General features: G+C 40.6%; 1 protein-coding gene across 4 annotated transcripts in view; it reads left to right on the top strand.

Moving 5' to 3' along the window:
- The window catches only part of ATF6 (activating transcription factor 6), an 84,034-nt gene that overhangs the window by 30,664 nt on the left and 39,959 nt on the right, over positions 1 to 13,411 (top strand). For 2 of the 4 annotated variants that reach the window (XM_074906784.1, XM_074906786.1), the window contains exon 14: positions 3,597 to 3,711. In XM_074906784.1, the coding sequence (XP_074762885.1) occupies positions 3,597 to 3,711 (115 nt within the window). The remainder of the gene's footprint in view (positions 1 to 3,596; positions 3,712 to 13,411) is intronic. The other 2 variants (XM_074906785.1, XM_074906787.1) reach the window with 1 other exon arrangement.

Below are 13,411 nucleotides of genomic sequence, written 5' to 3' on the forward strand. Positions count from 1 at the left end.
TTTGTCTTCATCTCCTGATTTTCCCTAATGATTAGAACATAATAATCCAGAATTTTGTGATTCCCCCAGCCTCACCCTGTCTCATATACCTATCCTGTCCCTTTTTTCCTGGGGACAGGAAGAACTGGAGAAAAAAGCTTAAAGAAATGAAAATCTTCCCTCCTGAATTCTCTGTGACAGTGTTTAAAAGGTTCTCTGCTTTGAAGTGACAAAGAGGTGTAAGCAGAATGGGGTATAAAGTGGACTTTTTGTTGAGAAGAACACCTGAAAAGTTGCCATTGAAAGTAAGACAGCTGTGGCCCTTTGCACTGCTGCTTTGAAAGCAGGATCAGCCTTGGAGAAGATAGCAAGCTGCAGGCAAATGTTACGGACACTAGGCTGCCAAATTTTGATATGTTTTGACTGATAAGAAAAAAAGAAAAAGGGTTTTTTAGTTCTACAGGCAGATGAAGGATGTCTGTTTTAACTGAAGACTGGATGAACAAGCCTCATGGTACAAGGCACTTTAATATACATGCGGGCATTATTCTTAAAAAAAAAAAAAAAATCCTGGTTATTAGAAACAGTCTGCAACATCATGCAGCTCTGTATGGAATAGTCTGCTGTGCTCAGAAGGAAGTAAGTTTTTTTTGGGTATGGGGTTTTTTGGTTTTTTTTTTTGGTTTTTTTTTTTGGATGAATGATGTTTAAATGAGCAGAACCAGTGAGTCATGGCAGCTGCATGCTGTGACTGTCCGGGAACTGCTAAGAACATAGAACAGACTTCCAGTTCTTCACAGAGCCATCAGCTATTAGATGCTCCATGAAATCATAAAATCACAGGGTAGTTTATGTTGTAAAGGACTTCTGGACATCTCTACTCCAAAATCTCCTCAAAAGTTCAGGTTTACTCTGTGTCTCTGGCAGAAGAGGCTGTCTCCCTCTCCTTTTGTAACCCCCATTTGGAAGCTGAGGATTGCAGTGAGAGCCCCCTCAGCCTCCTCTTCTCCAGGCTGAACAAGCCCTTTGTTTCCTGTTTTTCTTTATGCATCCTGCACTCCAGGCCCTGACTGTAATGCAGCCCAGGATGCAGTTGCCCCCAGGGTGCCCTGCTGGCTTGCATTCAGCTGGTCTGCCAGCACTCCAGGTCCTTTCTGCAGTGCTTGTGCCTCATGGACTGGGAAGACAGGAAAGATGCTGTTTATTCAGTTATGTTATTGATGCTACCCCTGAGGCGTTGCCTGTGGAGAACTGTTAATGAACTAGCATTGTCTCTTCAAATGTGTAAAACCAAAACCACTTTTAAGTTTCCTGATACTGTTTGTAGACGGCCCTGAAGGTTTTATTAATGATTCAGGTGCCTTTTTGTGGAGTATACAATCAAGGGTTTTAATTTTTAATACTAGTTCTGTGACTGGAAATTGAGTGACCTTTACCTTCTAGAACACCCTTGTTGGTGACCTCAGTCAGTGAGCAGGAGAACATTAGCAGGATCTAGATTTCTCTTTGTAGCACTGATGATACCACATTGTCACGTTGGTCCTGGATTCCAAAAGAAAATTGATCAATTGAAAAGTATTACAGTGAAGTCAAAGCAGAGGAAAAAGGTCAAAATCAAGATGATGTCAAAGAAAACCATTTACCCTCCCCAGCTTTCTTCAGTCTTTTTAGATTTCTTGAGAGGTAATTTTGATGAGGGTTTCTGCAAGTGTGTATTTAGGGCTCCAGATATCAAACTGGCATTCTCCAATTCTTTTTGTTTCTAAATTTTGCAGTATTAAAATTGTGGTTCTTGGTGCATAAAACAGAGTCCACAACCTCATTCCTTCTTAAAACAAGCATATGTGCAACATCCTAGTGCTCTGTGATGCTTAACAGAGTGCCCGTGGAACTTTTAATATACACAATTTAATATGACACTTTTTTGTAATACGGTAACATATTATTAAAACAACTAGTAGCTTTGTACCCGTTTTCGGATCTTAAGTTCCTCCATTCCTTTCATGGAGGAGTCCATAGTGGGTACTCTTAAATGCTCAAAGGTAAGTATGGTGTAATACCAGTGGATTACTGGTGTCACTTGGATTTAGGGACTGGTGGTAGACTTGTTCCATAGACCCAGGAGAGCTTTGTAAAGGCCCAGTGGTTTCCAAGTGCTTTGGAACAGCTTTCTCCCATGGCTGGATTTAGAATTATAAAAGGCTGGTTTTTAGGTCTAGCTGTATCTTCTTGAGTGTGGGCGAGCAAACGGATCTGTGGGACCTGTTTCAGTTTTCAGGATGTTTTACTGAGCAATGTGTAGGCGTGTTGCCTTTTATCACAGTAAAACTTCAATGCTGAATCTCAGTGGTGGTTTGGTGGGCCTACGTGTTTTTGTGAATGAGTAATCAAGCTCAGATTAGCTCTGATCTTTATTTCCCGTGTATGAAGGATGTGATCTGATTCCTTGCTTGCATAGTTCTGCTAAAGAGGATATATAGGGTAGAGCTGCCTGCTCTTGATCCCCCAGGATTTACACCCCCGATCCTGTTAAAGAGTAACCGCCTTGGCAGCTACAGTCCTTCGATTGCAACAGGACTGTATTAGCAGAAAGAGAGGAGATAATGATGGTCTGCTATTACTACTGCTCAGCAAAATCACTTGATGGTAGATTTGTGCCTTGTTTTGGGTGCATAGTTATGTACATTTTAGAAACATACCAAATAATCTAAGTTGTCCACCATAGTTTAAAATCAGGGTCAGCAGAAGACAGTTTGGGAAGGACAGTCTGATCAGTGTTTTTGCCACAAATACTGCAAACAGACAGTATGCTATTAAAGTGGGGAAGAATTAAAATGTCTATTTGAAGGTGCAGCCAATGGTTTGTGTAACTACAGCTTTCCAATTTGATTAAATGTTATTTTTGAATGAGATTGGGGAAGTATACATGATAGCAATATGTCCTGAGAATTTCCTACCTTTCCAAGCTAAAGAGTTGATAAGTACCACGATTGTACAATTTGCCAGTGGTTTTGCTTAGACTAGTTTAGACAGTGTCTTCTCCTCATGTCTGATATACATGACATGAGAATAGTGAAGAAGACGAGTCAGAATTTTGTGAATATCTCATTTTTACTCATTTTTCATTTATTTGACAGTAAACAAAAATCTCTGTTTATGCTTACCTTTGCACTTCTTTCAATTTGAGTGGTTGGATCCTTAGCAGTAAAAAGAATTTTTAAAATATTAAATGTTTTGATTTTTTAATTTCAGAATGATATTTCATTCTAAAATTTGCTAAAATGTATTTCCAGAAGTCATCATAATTTTTCAGACACTTTAGGTTGACTTGAAACTTCTTTTTTTCTGTTGAGCTAGCAAGCAGATTTTTGTCAGCCTCAAAAGCGTGAATAGAATCAAGCCTGGAAAAGTTTCCTGCAGCAAGACCTTTAAAGCACCTTGAACTTTCAAAAACTACCCAGTAGTTTCACTGTCTTCAGTTGTGTTTAAGATTCCTCATGCTTCCCTCAATGGATGAAGAGCTGCTGTTCTTTTGAAAAGCAAATCTTTAAAGTCATTCTCTCGTTGAAGTTAACTTTCTTGTCTAAAATAATTACATCCCCCCTTCTTCATTTCAGCAGGAACTCAGGGAATGAGCTGCAGGTGTATTATGCCTCTCCAAGGAGCTATCAAGATTTTTTTGAAGCTATTCACAGAAGAGAAGATACTTTCTACGTGGTATCATTTCGCAGAGTAAGTGTAGTAGTTGTTCAATACTGGCCTTTTATGTGTATCCATCCATAAGACTGTTTCTAATGTTGAATATCTCTCTTTGTAACACAAAAGATGAACTAGTCAAGGTTGAAGCTGAATTTGTTTCTTCATAAGTGATACTTCTGTATAACCTGTACAGTAATATGGCCCAATTATGTTCTTTGCAAAATATGCCCATCACAGTTAGGAATGGAAAGAGCTTTACAGAAAGCATTGTAGTGCCAGGGCAAGACAGCATGAAGTTGCATGAACCCTATGGTTAAACATTTATGCATGGTAGCAGACAATAATTGGAATAGTTACCTGCATATTTAATAGGTGTATAAACCTTTTGTGCTTCTGGGAATAAGTGTACCCTGTGCAGAAATTACTTTTGCTAGCTTAACATAATATGATTTCTGTCTTCCCCTAGAACACTTGCATTTGCAGTTTTATGTGTTGCATGTTGCAGCTGTACAGGATGCCGAGCACTGACGCAATTTTTCTGCTGTTTTGTGACTTTTAAGTTGAGACAGATGAGCAATTCTGCTGTCTGTGCTGGAATACAGCATATGCTTGTGCTACAGCTTTGTCAGGCACATCCTCACATCTGTAGCGCAGTTAGTGACAGTAAAAGCTGTTTTAAAATGGAATTCCAGGTGTTTGATGACACTGTACTGCAAACCTGAGTGATGTTGAAGCCAGGACAGCTGCAGTAGTGAGAAGCTGCTTGGGATCTGGTGGTGGAAATGATCAAGGCAAACAGTGGTTGAAACAGCAACCAGGGGGTGGAAGAGTTTATTTCTCCCCTTTCACAGAGATCTTGATGGGTCCTTTAGACATGTCTGTAATGCACATTTAGTCCTGGCCTGAACCAGAGGTCTTCACTTGCTAAACCTCCTGCCTTGCTATTTTGCAGTCATGATATTAGATTGTTTTATGCACGCTTGCTCCCAGCCAGTTTTTCTAGGACACTGCAACCCTCCATTTGTTTCCTCATTATAGGAGAGTCCTGAGAGGGGTCCCAAGGTGATGGGAGATCAGTAGTTGCAAATACAACAGCTCATCCAGCTGCAACCAATTCTGTGTAAGGGCACTCGATGAGCATAACTAGTTTTAGCAGTTTCTGTGTTGCCATAGTTCTACCAGTTGGTAGATGCCATATGTACGTAGGTAACACGCCCCGTTTGACCTGATCTACAGTAAGTTTCTTAATTTCTGAGATATGTATCTTTAGAAAAGGTTCAGGCAAAGTAAAAATAGTGGTGCCCTTGTTAGGATTAGAGTTTTATGCTGAATAGAAATATGAGGCTAGTTTCCAATCTTGGGATTGCTGGGTTGTGTCACAAGGCTGGAATTTTGTTATTAAATGTTTGGCATGTTCTGCTGTTCTTTCAGCTAGCAACAAAAATATAGCCGACACCAGGCTCCACATATCCTGAAGATGAGTAGAAGAGAGTGGAGAATTGATTATGACAGTTTTTCTGGAAACTCCAAACAAAAAGCAGAACAGGGTTTGTGTAGTTCTTGTTTTAGCCATTGCTCTAGTCCACCTGAATGCATGTACTGGTACATAGGTTCTGTTTACACTGTTGGATTAATGACCTGGAAGCTGTCAACTCTCATTTCAACTTGCAGAGCTGTCTTTGGAAACAGAGCGTGTCTTGTGCCACAGAATCCCTACTGCTTGGCTCTGCCCTATTGCAAGGAGGGGAGTGCAGACTTTTTAAAACCATCTGTGAAGTTTATTTGGTAACAAAGCTGTTGGTATTTCTGTTTTATGAATGAAACGTCTTCAAATCAAATCAAAGGCAGTTTTATGCGTTACCTCATTTATTATTTTAACAGGGCAAACCTGATCTAGTGACAAGCTTTGCCCTGAAGCACTTTTAAATTACTTGCTTGGATTCTTTTGTGAGTGCAGAAGAAAGGACTCCTGCACAGCCCGAGCGGTGCCATCAGCAGGGCCCCAGCCAGGGAGGTGCCCTTTCATCTTCTCCTGAGGACTACTGACTTCATGATTAGGAGCTGAGAGAGGCGACTGATTTCCTCCTTGGTGTTACCCAGCAGTTCACTCGTGTTGCTTGCTTCCTTGTCCAGGTTAGAAGGCAGGGCCTGAAGATGATAGGTTTTGTTCTCCTCGCTGGCTGTTTGCCATGCAGACACTCCCAAACACTTAATAAGCTGTTAAGATGCATATACAAAAAACCAGGAGCTATCCAGTTAAGAGTTCCAGGGAGTGGATGGTTCTGGTGTTGGTGTTGGGCCTTCTCTGAGTAGGTGGGACTACAGATTTCCAGAGATCCCTTCTACCTGCTGTCTCTGGGATCCTCTTTCCATGTGCTTTCTGCTCTGTTTGTGGTGTCACATGACCCAGCATCTCTCCTGGGTGCATGTGCTGAAATGTAACACATTTTTAATGTGTTTTCTGCATGTTCTCACTTGCACTACAGGAGCAGTGCCCTGTGTTCCTTGGATTTTCTAGAAAATGACATTTGCTAGGGCTGCCCATGTCTCTCGTACAGTAGGACTCAGCCAGGGTTTATAAGGTTCAATGTAGGGAAGCAAAGCTCAGTTGCAGTGTCATCTTCTGGTGATGCTTGGTACCTGTAAGACTGAATTTCTCATGACCTCATTGATTTCATTTTCTTTCCTTCCCTTGGAAGGCTTGCATATCTCCATATCTGCAGTTGGAGTTTGATTTTTTTGTTGTTGTTGTTAAGGTGGAGAGAGGAAAATAGAGTAGTATTTGGATCAGCTGAGTCCATACAAAAAGCTGGGCTTTCACTCTGTAGTCTAGAGAAAATAATTTTCTGCTATTGCCAGGGGAATCTGTAATGTCATTTTTAAGCAAGAAGAAATATGTAACTGACAGTGAGTAAAGAATTCTTGAACTGAGGCAGTGTTGTCTCCCAGCTCTGCCAGGCCTCAGCAGCCAACATCCCTTGTAGGCAGGGCTTGTCACCATTTATTTCTTGAGATGTTAACTTGTTAATTTTATTTTTTCGTGCTGCTTAACTTTTAGGAAGCCATTGTTTTCAGCAATCATTTAGCATTGCAGAAACTGGCACCTGACAATGTAACAAGATACTCGTTTCCAGCAGTATATATTCACCCCTTCTGTCCCCAAATGCTCCACCACTCAGAAGCTACATCTTTGCATCCTGCTTGTAAGTTGGGCTGGTTTGGGTTAGTTTTGGGAGCACATTCAAGCCAAAAACTCTGTGCAGTGGGTACCAAGACCAAGTTGCCATGCTTCTGTGAAAAGGGTACAGCAGTTTGAGCTCTGCTGAAATACATTGGAGTCTCCAGTTGGTGTTAAAACTTCCATTTCTCCCAGGTCTGAGAGTCCTTCCCAGCTCTTGAGTCTCTTGCTCTGCCAGTACCTTTGATTTCTGCCTCGTAATGTCTGTGATACCAAGTCTGCTTGATCTGTTCTAAAACCCCAGTGGAGCATGGCTGCAAAATTCAAGTTAGTTAGTATAATGTGCTCTGTCAGCAGGGAGATAGACACCGGGCTGCTGCTGCACTTCTTCTCTAAGCCTGGCACCCAAATGTTTCTCTCCCAGAGCTCACATCTGTTTTGCCATGGAGTATTCAGACCTTGAGATTGTTTCCAGAATTACTGAATAGCTAGCTTAATTTGAAAGGTAATTAAGTAAATCATTGGAGAAAACAAATCCATTCCAATTTACTTTGGCCTGTAAATGCTGCTTCAGATCGTTCTACTCCTGTGTGGTTAGGCTCAGAGTCCCTGCAACTCACAGTGATTAAGCAGTAGATTTCCCCATCCTGGAAGATTCTGTCAGTGATCCTTTGATGACATTTCTGCAGGTTTATTAAGGACAGTGACTTTTTTTAGGTAAGAATGTGATTACTGCTCTTAGGAAAATCATGGTTTAAAGTTTGATTTGCTTCGGAAATTTAGAAGGCTGCTGTCATTTCCTTTCACTACTCTCTCTATTTGTTTCAAAGCACAAATGTCTCCTGATATCAAAGTTTGACAATTATATTTGATGCAGTGCGCATACAATGTCTTAGAGTATATTGCATAAAAATTAGATACTAAAATGTGATTCTGGTTATTATTTGTTAGAGCAGTAGTGATGCTGGCCCTATGGAAATCAGTGGCAAAGCCTTTACCAATTTCAGTAGGCCCAGAATTTCACTTTGTAAATTTCTACTTCAGTGCTGTGGCACTTAAACCATAGAGATGCAAGGAAATATATTATTATGGATGTGAATTTCTGGTCCTACAACCCAACATCTGCAAGGAGCATTAAGGATTTCTCAAGTTCTGCAAACAAATTTTCACTGAAGTGATTAAGCCAAATTTAAATCAGAACTTTTGTTCTTTCTTTGTGTGAATGCTTAATGTGCTAGGAATAAAAATACCTAGATTCTGGTTTACTTTTGTTGGTAATAAGCCTGTGCTGTGTTAATTGTATTTGGGATGATATATTACTTTCAGGCAGTAAAAGATAATGATGCCTGGCTTTGACATTCTTGTGTAGCAGTACTTTTCTGTGCTGCACACACAGTTCTGGCAATAGTTTGAATTTATTCAGAGACCATGAGTGAGGCAGCTTCCAAATCACTGCACTCATGATGCCATCTGCATCCTGCAGGCAAAACTGCCTTATAGGAAGTCAGCTTCAGATGGTGTTTCATAGCCAGAAATTCAGTCCTAACATATACTTTTCTCCTATTTTATTACACTTGACAATGGATGGTTTTTACTGAACATAAAGTTTTCTGCTGTTGACTTTGTTTGTGGATTTCTGTGGGCCGGAGTGTGTAATTTGGTCTTCCAATGAGATGAAATGCAATTATTAGACTCACATAATCTTGCTGCTCCTAAAGACACAGTAGCTAATTTATATGTTTGAGTCCTGTGAGTTTGCAGCTGCTGCAAGTTAACATGCAGATATTTGAAAGATATTACAAACTCCCTTTCCTCCTTGGGGAATCTGACCTTAGCTATTGAAAGGAAACAGTTACTTTTATCAGGATCCTAGAGTTTTAAAATCTTGTGCTAGATTGTGTACAGATGCTAAGAATAATTGAGGGTAAGGACATAGTATTGATGATAAAACTGCCTGTTCTTTTCCAAGCAGGGGTCACCCTTTAGCCTGTCTTCTCTATGAGGCCAACCTTTGCCTCCCTGGGAAAATTTGAGAATGTAAACAGTGTGTGTGATTGTGCTTCAGCATGCCCCCAAGCTCAGCAAGCCAGCCTCTCTCAAGTTGTGGCTGCATTTGACTTTCAAATTTGAAAATCCATTGTGAAAACCTTCTGTTTCCATCTAAGTGTCACTAGTGAAATGGAAGTCTGTCCTTCTGCATTCTTTGTAACACATTCCCTTTTTCCTGGCTAAACTGTGGATTTTCTTCACGTCAGAGAGAATCTTCTCCTCCCAGAGCCTTGGTGTCCCTATAAAAAGTGAAGCAAGCTTTCTTTTTGGCCTTTCTTGAACTGTCATCCCTCCTGGTGGGAGTATATCTGGTAGGTGGGGAGCAGGGGAGAGCTGACTATCGAAGGGACTGGGAGGTGGTGAGGAGAAGGGTTCTTTGTGGTCTCCTGGATACTCAGATGGGGAAGATGTTATAATACTTTTGGTAGCATCTTAGTGCCATTCTTGCTTAGTCTAAAAATATCCAGATAGAAATTTAAAAATCTAAAATTAAGTCTAAAAATGTGTGTTGGTCTATAGAGCACAAATGGCCTTACCCTAATCCTGGGATTATCAAAATGCACGCATACAAGAACAACATAGCTCCAAGTTTAAGTAGTAGGAAGCTCAAAAGAAGTTTTTTCAGGTTTGCAGCTAAAGGTCAGCAATTCTTTAAAAAGCATTTCTATCAACACCTTATAGTATTTTCCAGCAAAGCCTCTGATTGCTTCGTTATTCCTCACTGTTTGTATTCTGCAACTCTTAGAAGTTTTGTTCCTGTTTGAGAACACACTTTCAAATGTAAAGAAACAGAGGGCTATGGGTGTGCTTCAGAGGGGCAGCATCCAGGCTGTGTGAAGAAGGAGGAGGAGCCAGACAATGAGACACCTTGGATGGGTAGTGAGTAGAAGCCAAAGAGGAGTAGCCAGCAAGTACCAGCTGCAGCATAGCCTCTTCCGGGCAGCAGCTGTTTGGCTCAGCCAGATGCAAACAGCGGTTAGGAGAGACCGGAACAAGAATGCAGAACGCATGTCTGAGAAGGGAGGTAATGCCTGTTACATCAAGTGGGGTTTTGTTTCCTTTGGAAATGTCTGTCCTGTTCCTAGCTCTCCAAGACATTTTGGAAGCAAAGCCTCAGTCACTTTGAATTTTATCTCCTTTGGGTTCCTTTGAACCCTGCTGTCCTCCAAATAAAATTGAGAACGAATGTGGTGTTGAGGACAGATGTATAAGCAGAGCCAGAAAAGTCACTCGAATATGTCTGGCATGGAGCAAAAGATACTCTTGAGTTTTGTGTGTATAGCCTTGGTTTGTTTGTCTTCTGTATGGTTGCTGGAGCTTCATGAATCATATTAATGCTGTCACTGAACTTCTTTCAGCCTTGTATGTCCCAGGCCTAACTAATACTTTGTTATTTTTAAACTAGTATTTGGAAGGACAACATACACTGAGATAATTACAGTGAAAATAAAACATACTGCAAAAAATGTCTCCAAAACCCAAACTGGTTGCAGACAGACGTGACCAGTAATAGTATACATGTATTCAGAACGTGCTTCATGCTTGACAGACAAAGAGCTGTGGGCAAGAAAGAGAGGAAGATTGTTGGGTTTGGAAAGCCTCTGTAAATGACCCGCTTCTTATGAAATTGATGTGGACATAGGCTAGAGAAGTATAATTGGGAAGTGTGGGAGGAAGATGTGATTATAAAGTGGGAATTGTCTCAGTAAAGAAGGTGACAGCACTATCTTGCTTATTAAGAATAAAGAACAGACAATCGCTGACAACAAAGTGAGCAGGAACACAAATTTATCCACAAACAAGTAATATGCATTCAAGTAGAGCAGGCAGTGGAAGTGCAGCTCTGAAGCAGTTCCTTTCCTTCAGGATATAACCCAAGTTTAGTAATGCATTAATAATACTTTAATAATTCCAGGTAATAATGCTTTTTTCTTTAGTGATAGCATGGTGTTTATTGAAGAGAATTTGGCTCAGATTATTCTGAACAGTTCCTAGAAGGGAATGATGGGCTGTTGCTTACAATCTGTAGCAGTGTTTAATTATGGAATTGATGCTCACTGAGCCCTAACTGTATGAAGACATAAATGATAGCTTCAACTTTGGAGCTGCAGTAGCCAGTAAGCATTGACTTGTGTTCGGTAGGAATGAGCTTCTGCATGAAAGAAATTACCTTCATGATATTTTGTTTGCCTTGAGTGGTAGTATACTTAGAGAGCACTTTGAAATAACCATGCTTACTTTCTTAGTTGGACTTCACACTTTCACAGCTTCAGACTACTGATTTTTTTCTGTTCATTTTCAGTTTTTATATCTGACAGCCCGAGACAGAGTCTTTATAAAGTAAAAGGTGCAGAATTGATATGTTCTTGGTTTCATTAGGTAGTGTTTGTGTCCACAATAGAAATCCCACCTTTTAGTGAAGGTTAATCATTACAGCATTGCATTTGAGAATGTTATTTAAAATCTTAGGCACACTTTTAGAGTTAATTCTGGTCAGATGAAGTTATTTGTTTCCAGTTTGAATTAATCCTTTTGCCAGATTTTTAGCTGGACAGCACACAAAGCTTATTTTATGAAGTAAGAGCCCAGGTGCTATTATGAGTGTGTGCAGATTATCAACACCTCCCACTGGACCAAACAGAACACTTGTGGCTTCCAGGTTTTATTTTTAAATCACTTACACTCCTAGGACGAGAGGTGTGATAAAATTAACTGTACATTTTTATCTTTAAACTGGCTTTGAAACCTGTAACTGGCTTTAAAACTGTTTGAGAGTGGAACAGAAAACTTATTTTCTACTTATGGGACTCATGGTTGCTTGTGACCTATCTGCTGGGGCAGCTAATGGAAAGACAGAATAGAAGCTGCAGAAATTCACTTGCTTCTTATAAAGGGCTAAGAAATGTTAGTAACAAGACTCTTTGGCACTAAATCTCTCTGTGAATCTGTGAAAGCAGTAGGGCCCTTTCCCCAGAATGCAGTCTTTTTTCTTCACTGTGTTTTATTGCAGTATTGGGATGGGTCTGTTGCAGAAGTGTATGCTCTATGGCTGAAGGCTCTTTTAGAGAGCCCTATATAGGTGTGTTCTACCTGTGATAATAGCATTTTCTCGCCAATTTATTCTTTTAAAATATACTTCCATACCAATTCCCAGTAGGGTGGACTTTTGTTTCTGATGATAGTTAAAGTGGAGAGATGGGTCAGAGAATGAGATCATTTTGCTTCATGCCTGGTATGGCTTGCTCCTCACCATGTAGTTGGATAAACTCCAGTTCTGCCAGCATAGTTGATGGAAACTGTCTGGCTTTGGGTCAGTGATTAAGAATTTGGAAAATCTTGGGCTAGGCTGAGGGATCTTTCATGCTGGAAACCGCTGTTCAGGAAATCCTCTTTGTGTTTTGAACTCAAACGTTAAAACGTGCCTGTGAATAGTTCTGGCACTAGAAAATATACCTCATCAAGAGAAGGCAAAGCTGTGAGGGAAGGGCACGTGGACAACTTGAACAACATGTGCACCACCAGAGTTAGCAAAGCTCCACTAAGCATTGCATTGTATAAGCGATTATTATTGTTCTTTGGTTTCATGACTGTCCAAAATAAGGTTTGAAGTGTCAACTATCTCAAGGAGAGGTGATATCCAATATGAGGAAAACAGTTTAAGCTGTGCTCAGACTGAGAGCTTGCTCTGCTCCATCTCTTGATGTAAGTCCAACCAGGCTCTGGTTTATTAACCAATACTCTCTTCTGAGGCTCTAGAAGTGGACATTCCCAAGCTGTTCCTCATTGATGGTTCCTTCCCTGAAGCCTTAGCCAGTGTGGAGGTTCCTGAGTTGAGTCACTTGTTAGTGTCTGGGAAGCCCTTGCTTAATCTCCTTTCCAGGAAACCAGTGTGGAGCTCTCCTACTTTCTAAGAACAGTCCTGAGTGCTCCGACCTGGAGTTTTTCACCGGGATCAGAATCTCAGTAGGTAATCACTGGATAGGTGACTACAGGAAAACAAGGCTGAAAAGGAACCATTTTACTCTTTCAGGTAGTCCGGGACCAGCATCTCCAGTATGGTATCTCCTTGACATCAGAGAAATACAGTGTGGGTTTCTTTTTGCTTACCAGCTGTAAGCTGTAACTTTCCGGCAGGCAACCAAGGTGCCGCATACAATCTAGGCAAGAGTTTCCTAACTTCTCAAGCTCAGTTTCTGAAGCACCAGCATATAGAAATGTGTACTAAAATGAAACAGGACATAAACATGATGTCATCTGGAGAAAAAGGACAGATGCAGCAGTTTTTCTGGTGTAAAATTTTGACAAAAGTGGTTAACTGTGGCTCTAGGAGAAGAAGAGAAAAAGTATAAAGAACTACATTTACACAAGCAGAAACGAACTCTTGGGTTCAGGCTAAACACAGAGGTGGTATGACAAATGCTAAAAAAGGAGTGTTAAGCCAGCTGGGTAAACTGTTGCAATGTCATGACAGGATATTTCCATTTCAGTGTAGAGTTGGTTAGTACT

The sequence above is a fragment of the Athene noctua genome, chromosome 5, assembly GCF_965140245.1.
Source record: "Athene noctua chromosome 5, bAthNoc1.hap1.1, whole genome shotgun sequence".
Taxonomy (NCBI): domain Eukaryota; kingdom Metazoa; phylum Chordata; class Aves; order Strigiformes; family Strigidae; genus Athene; species Athene noctua.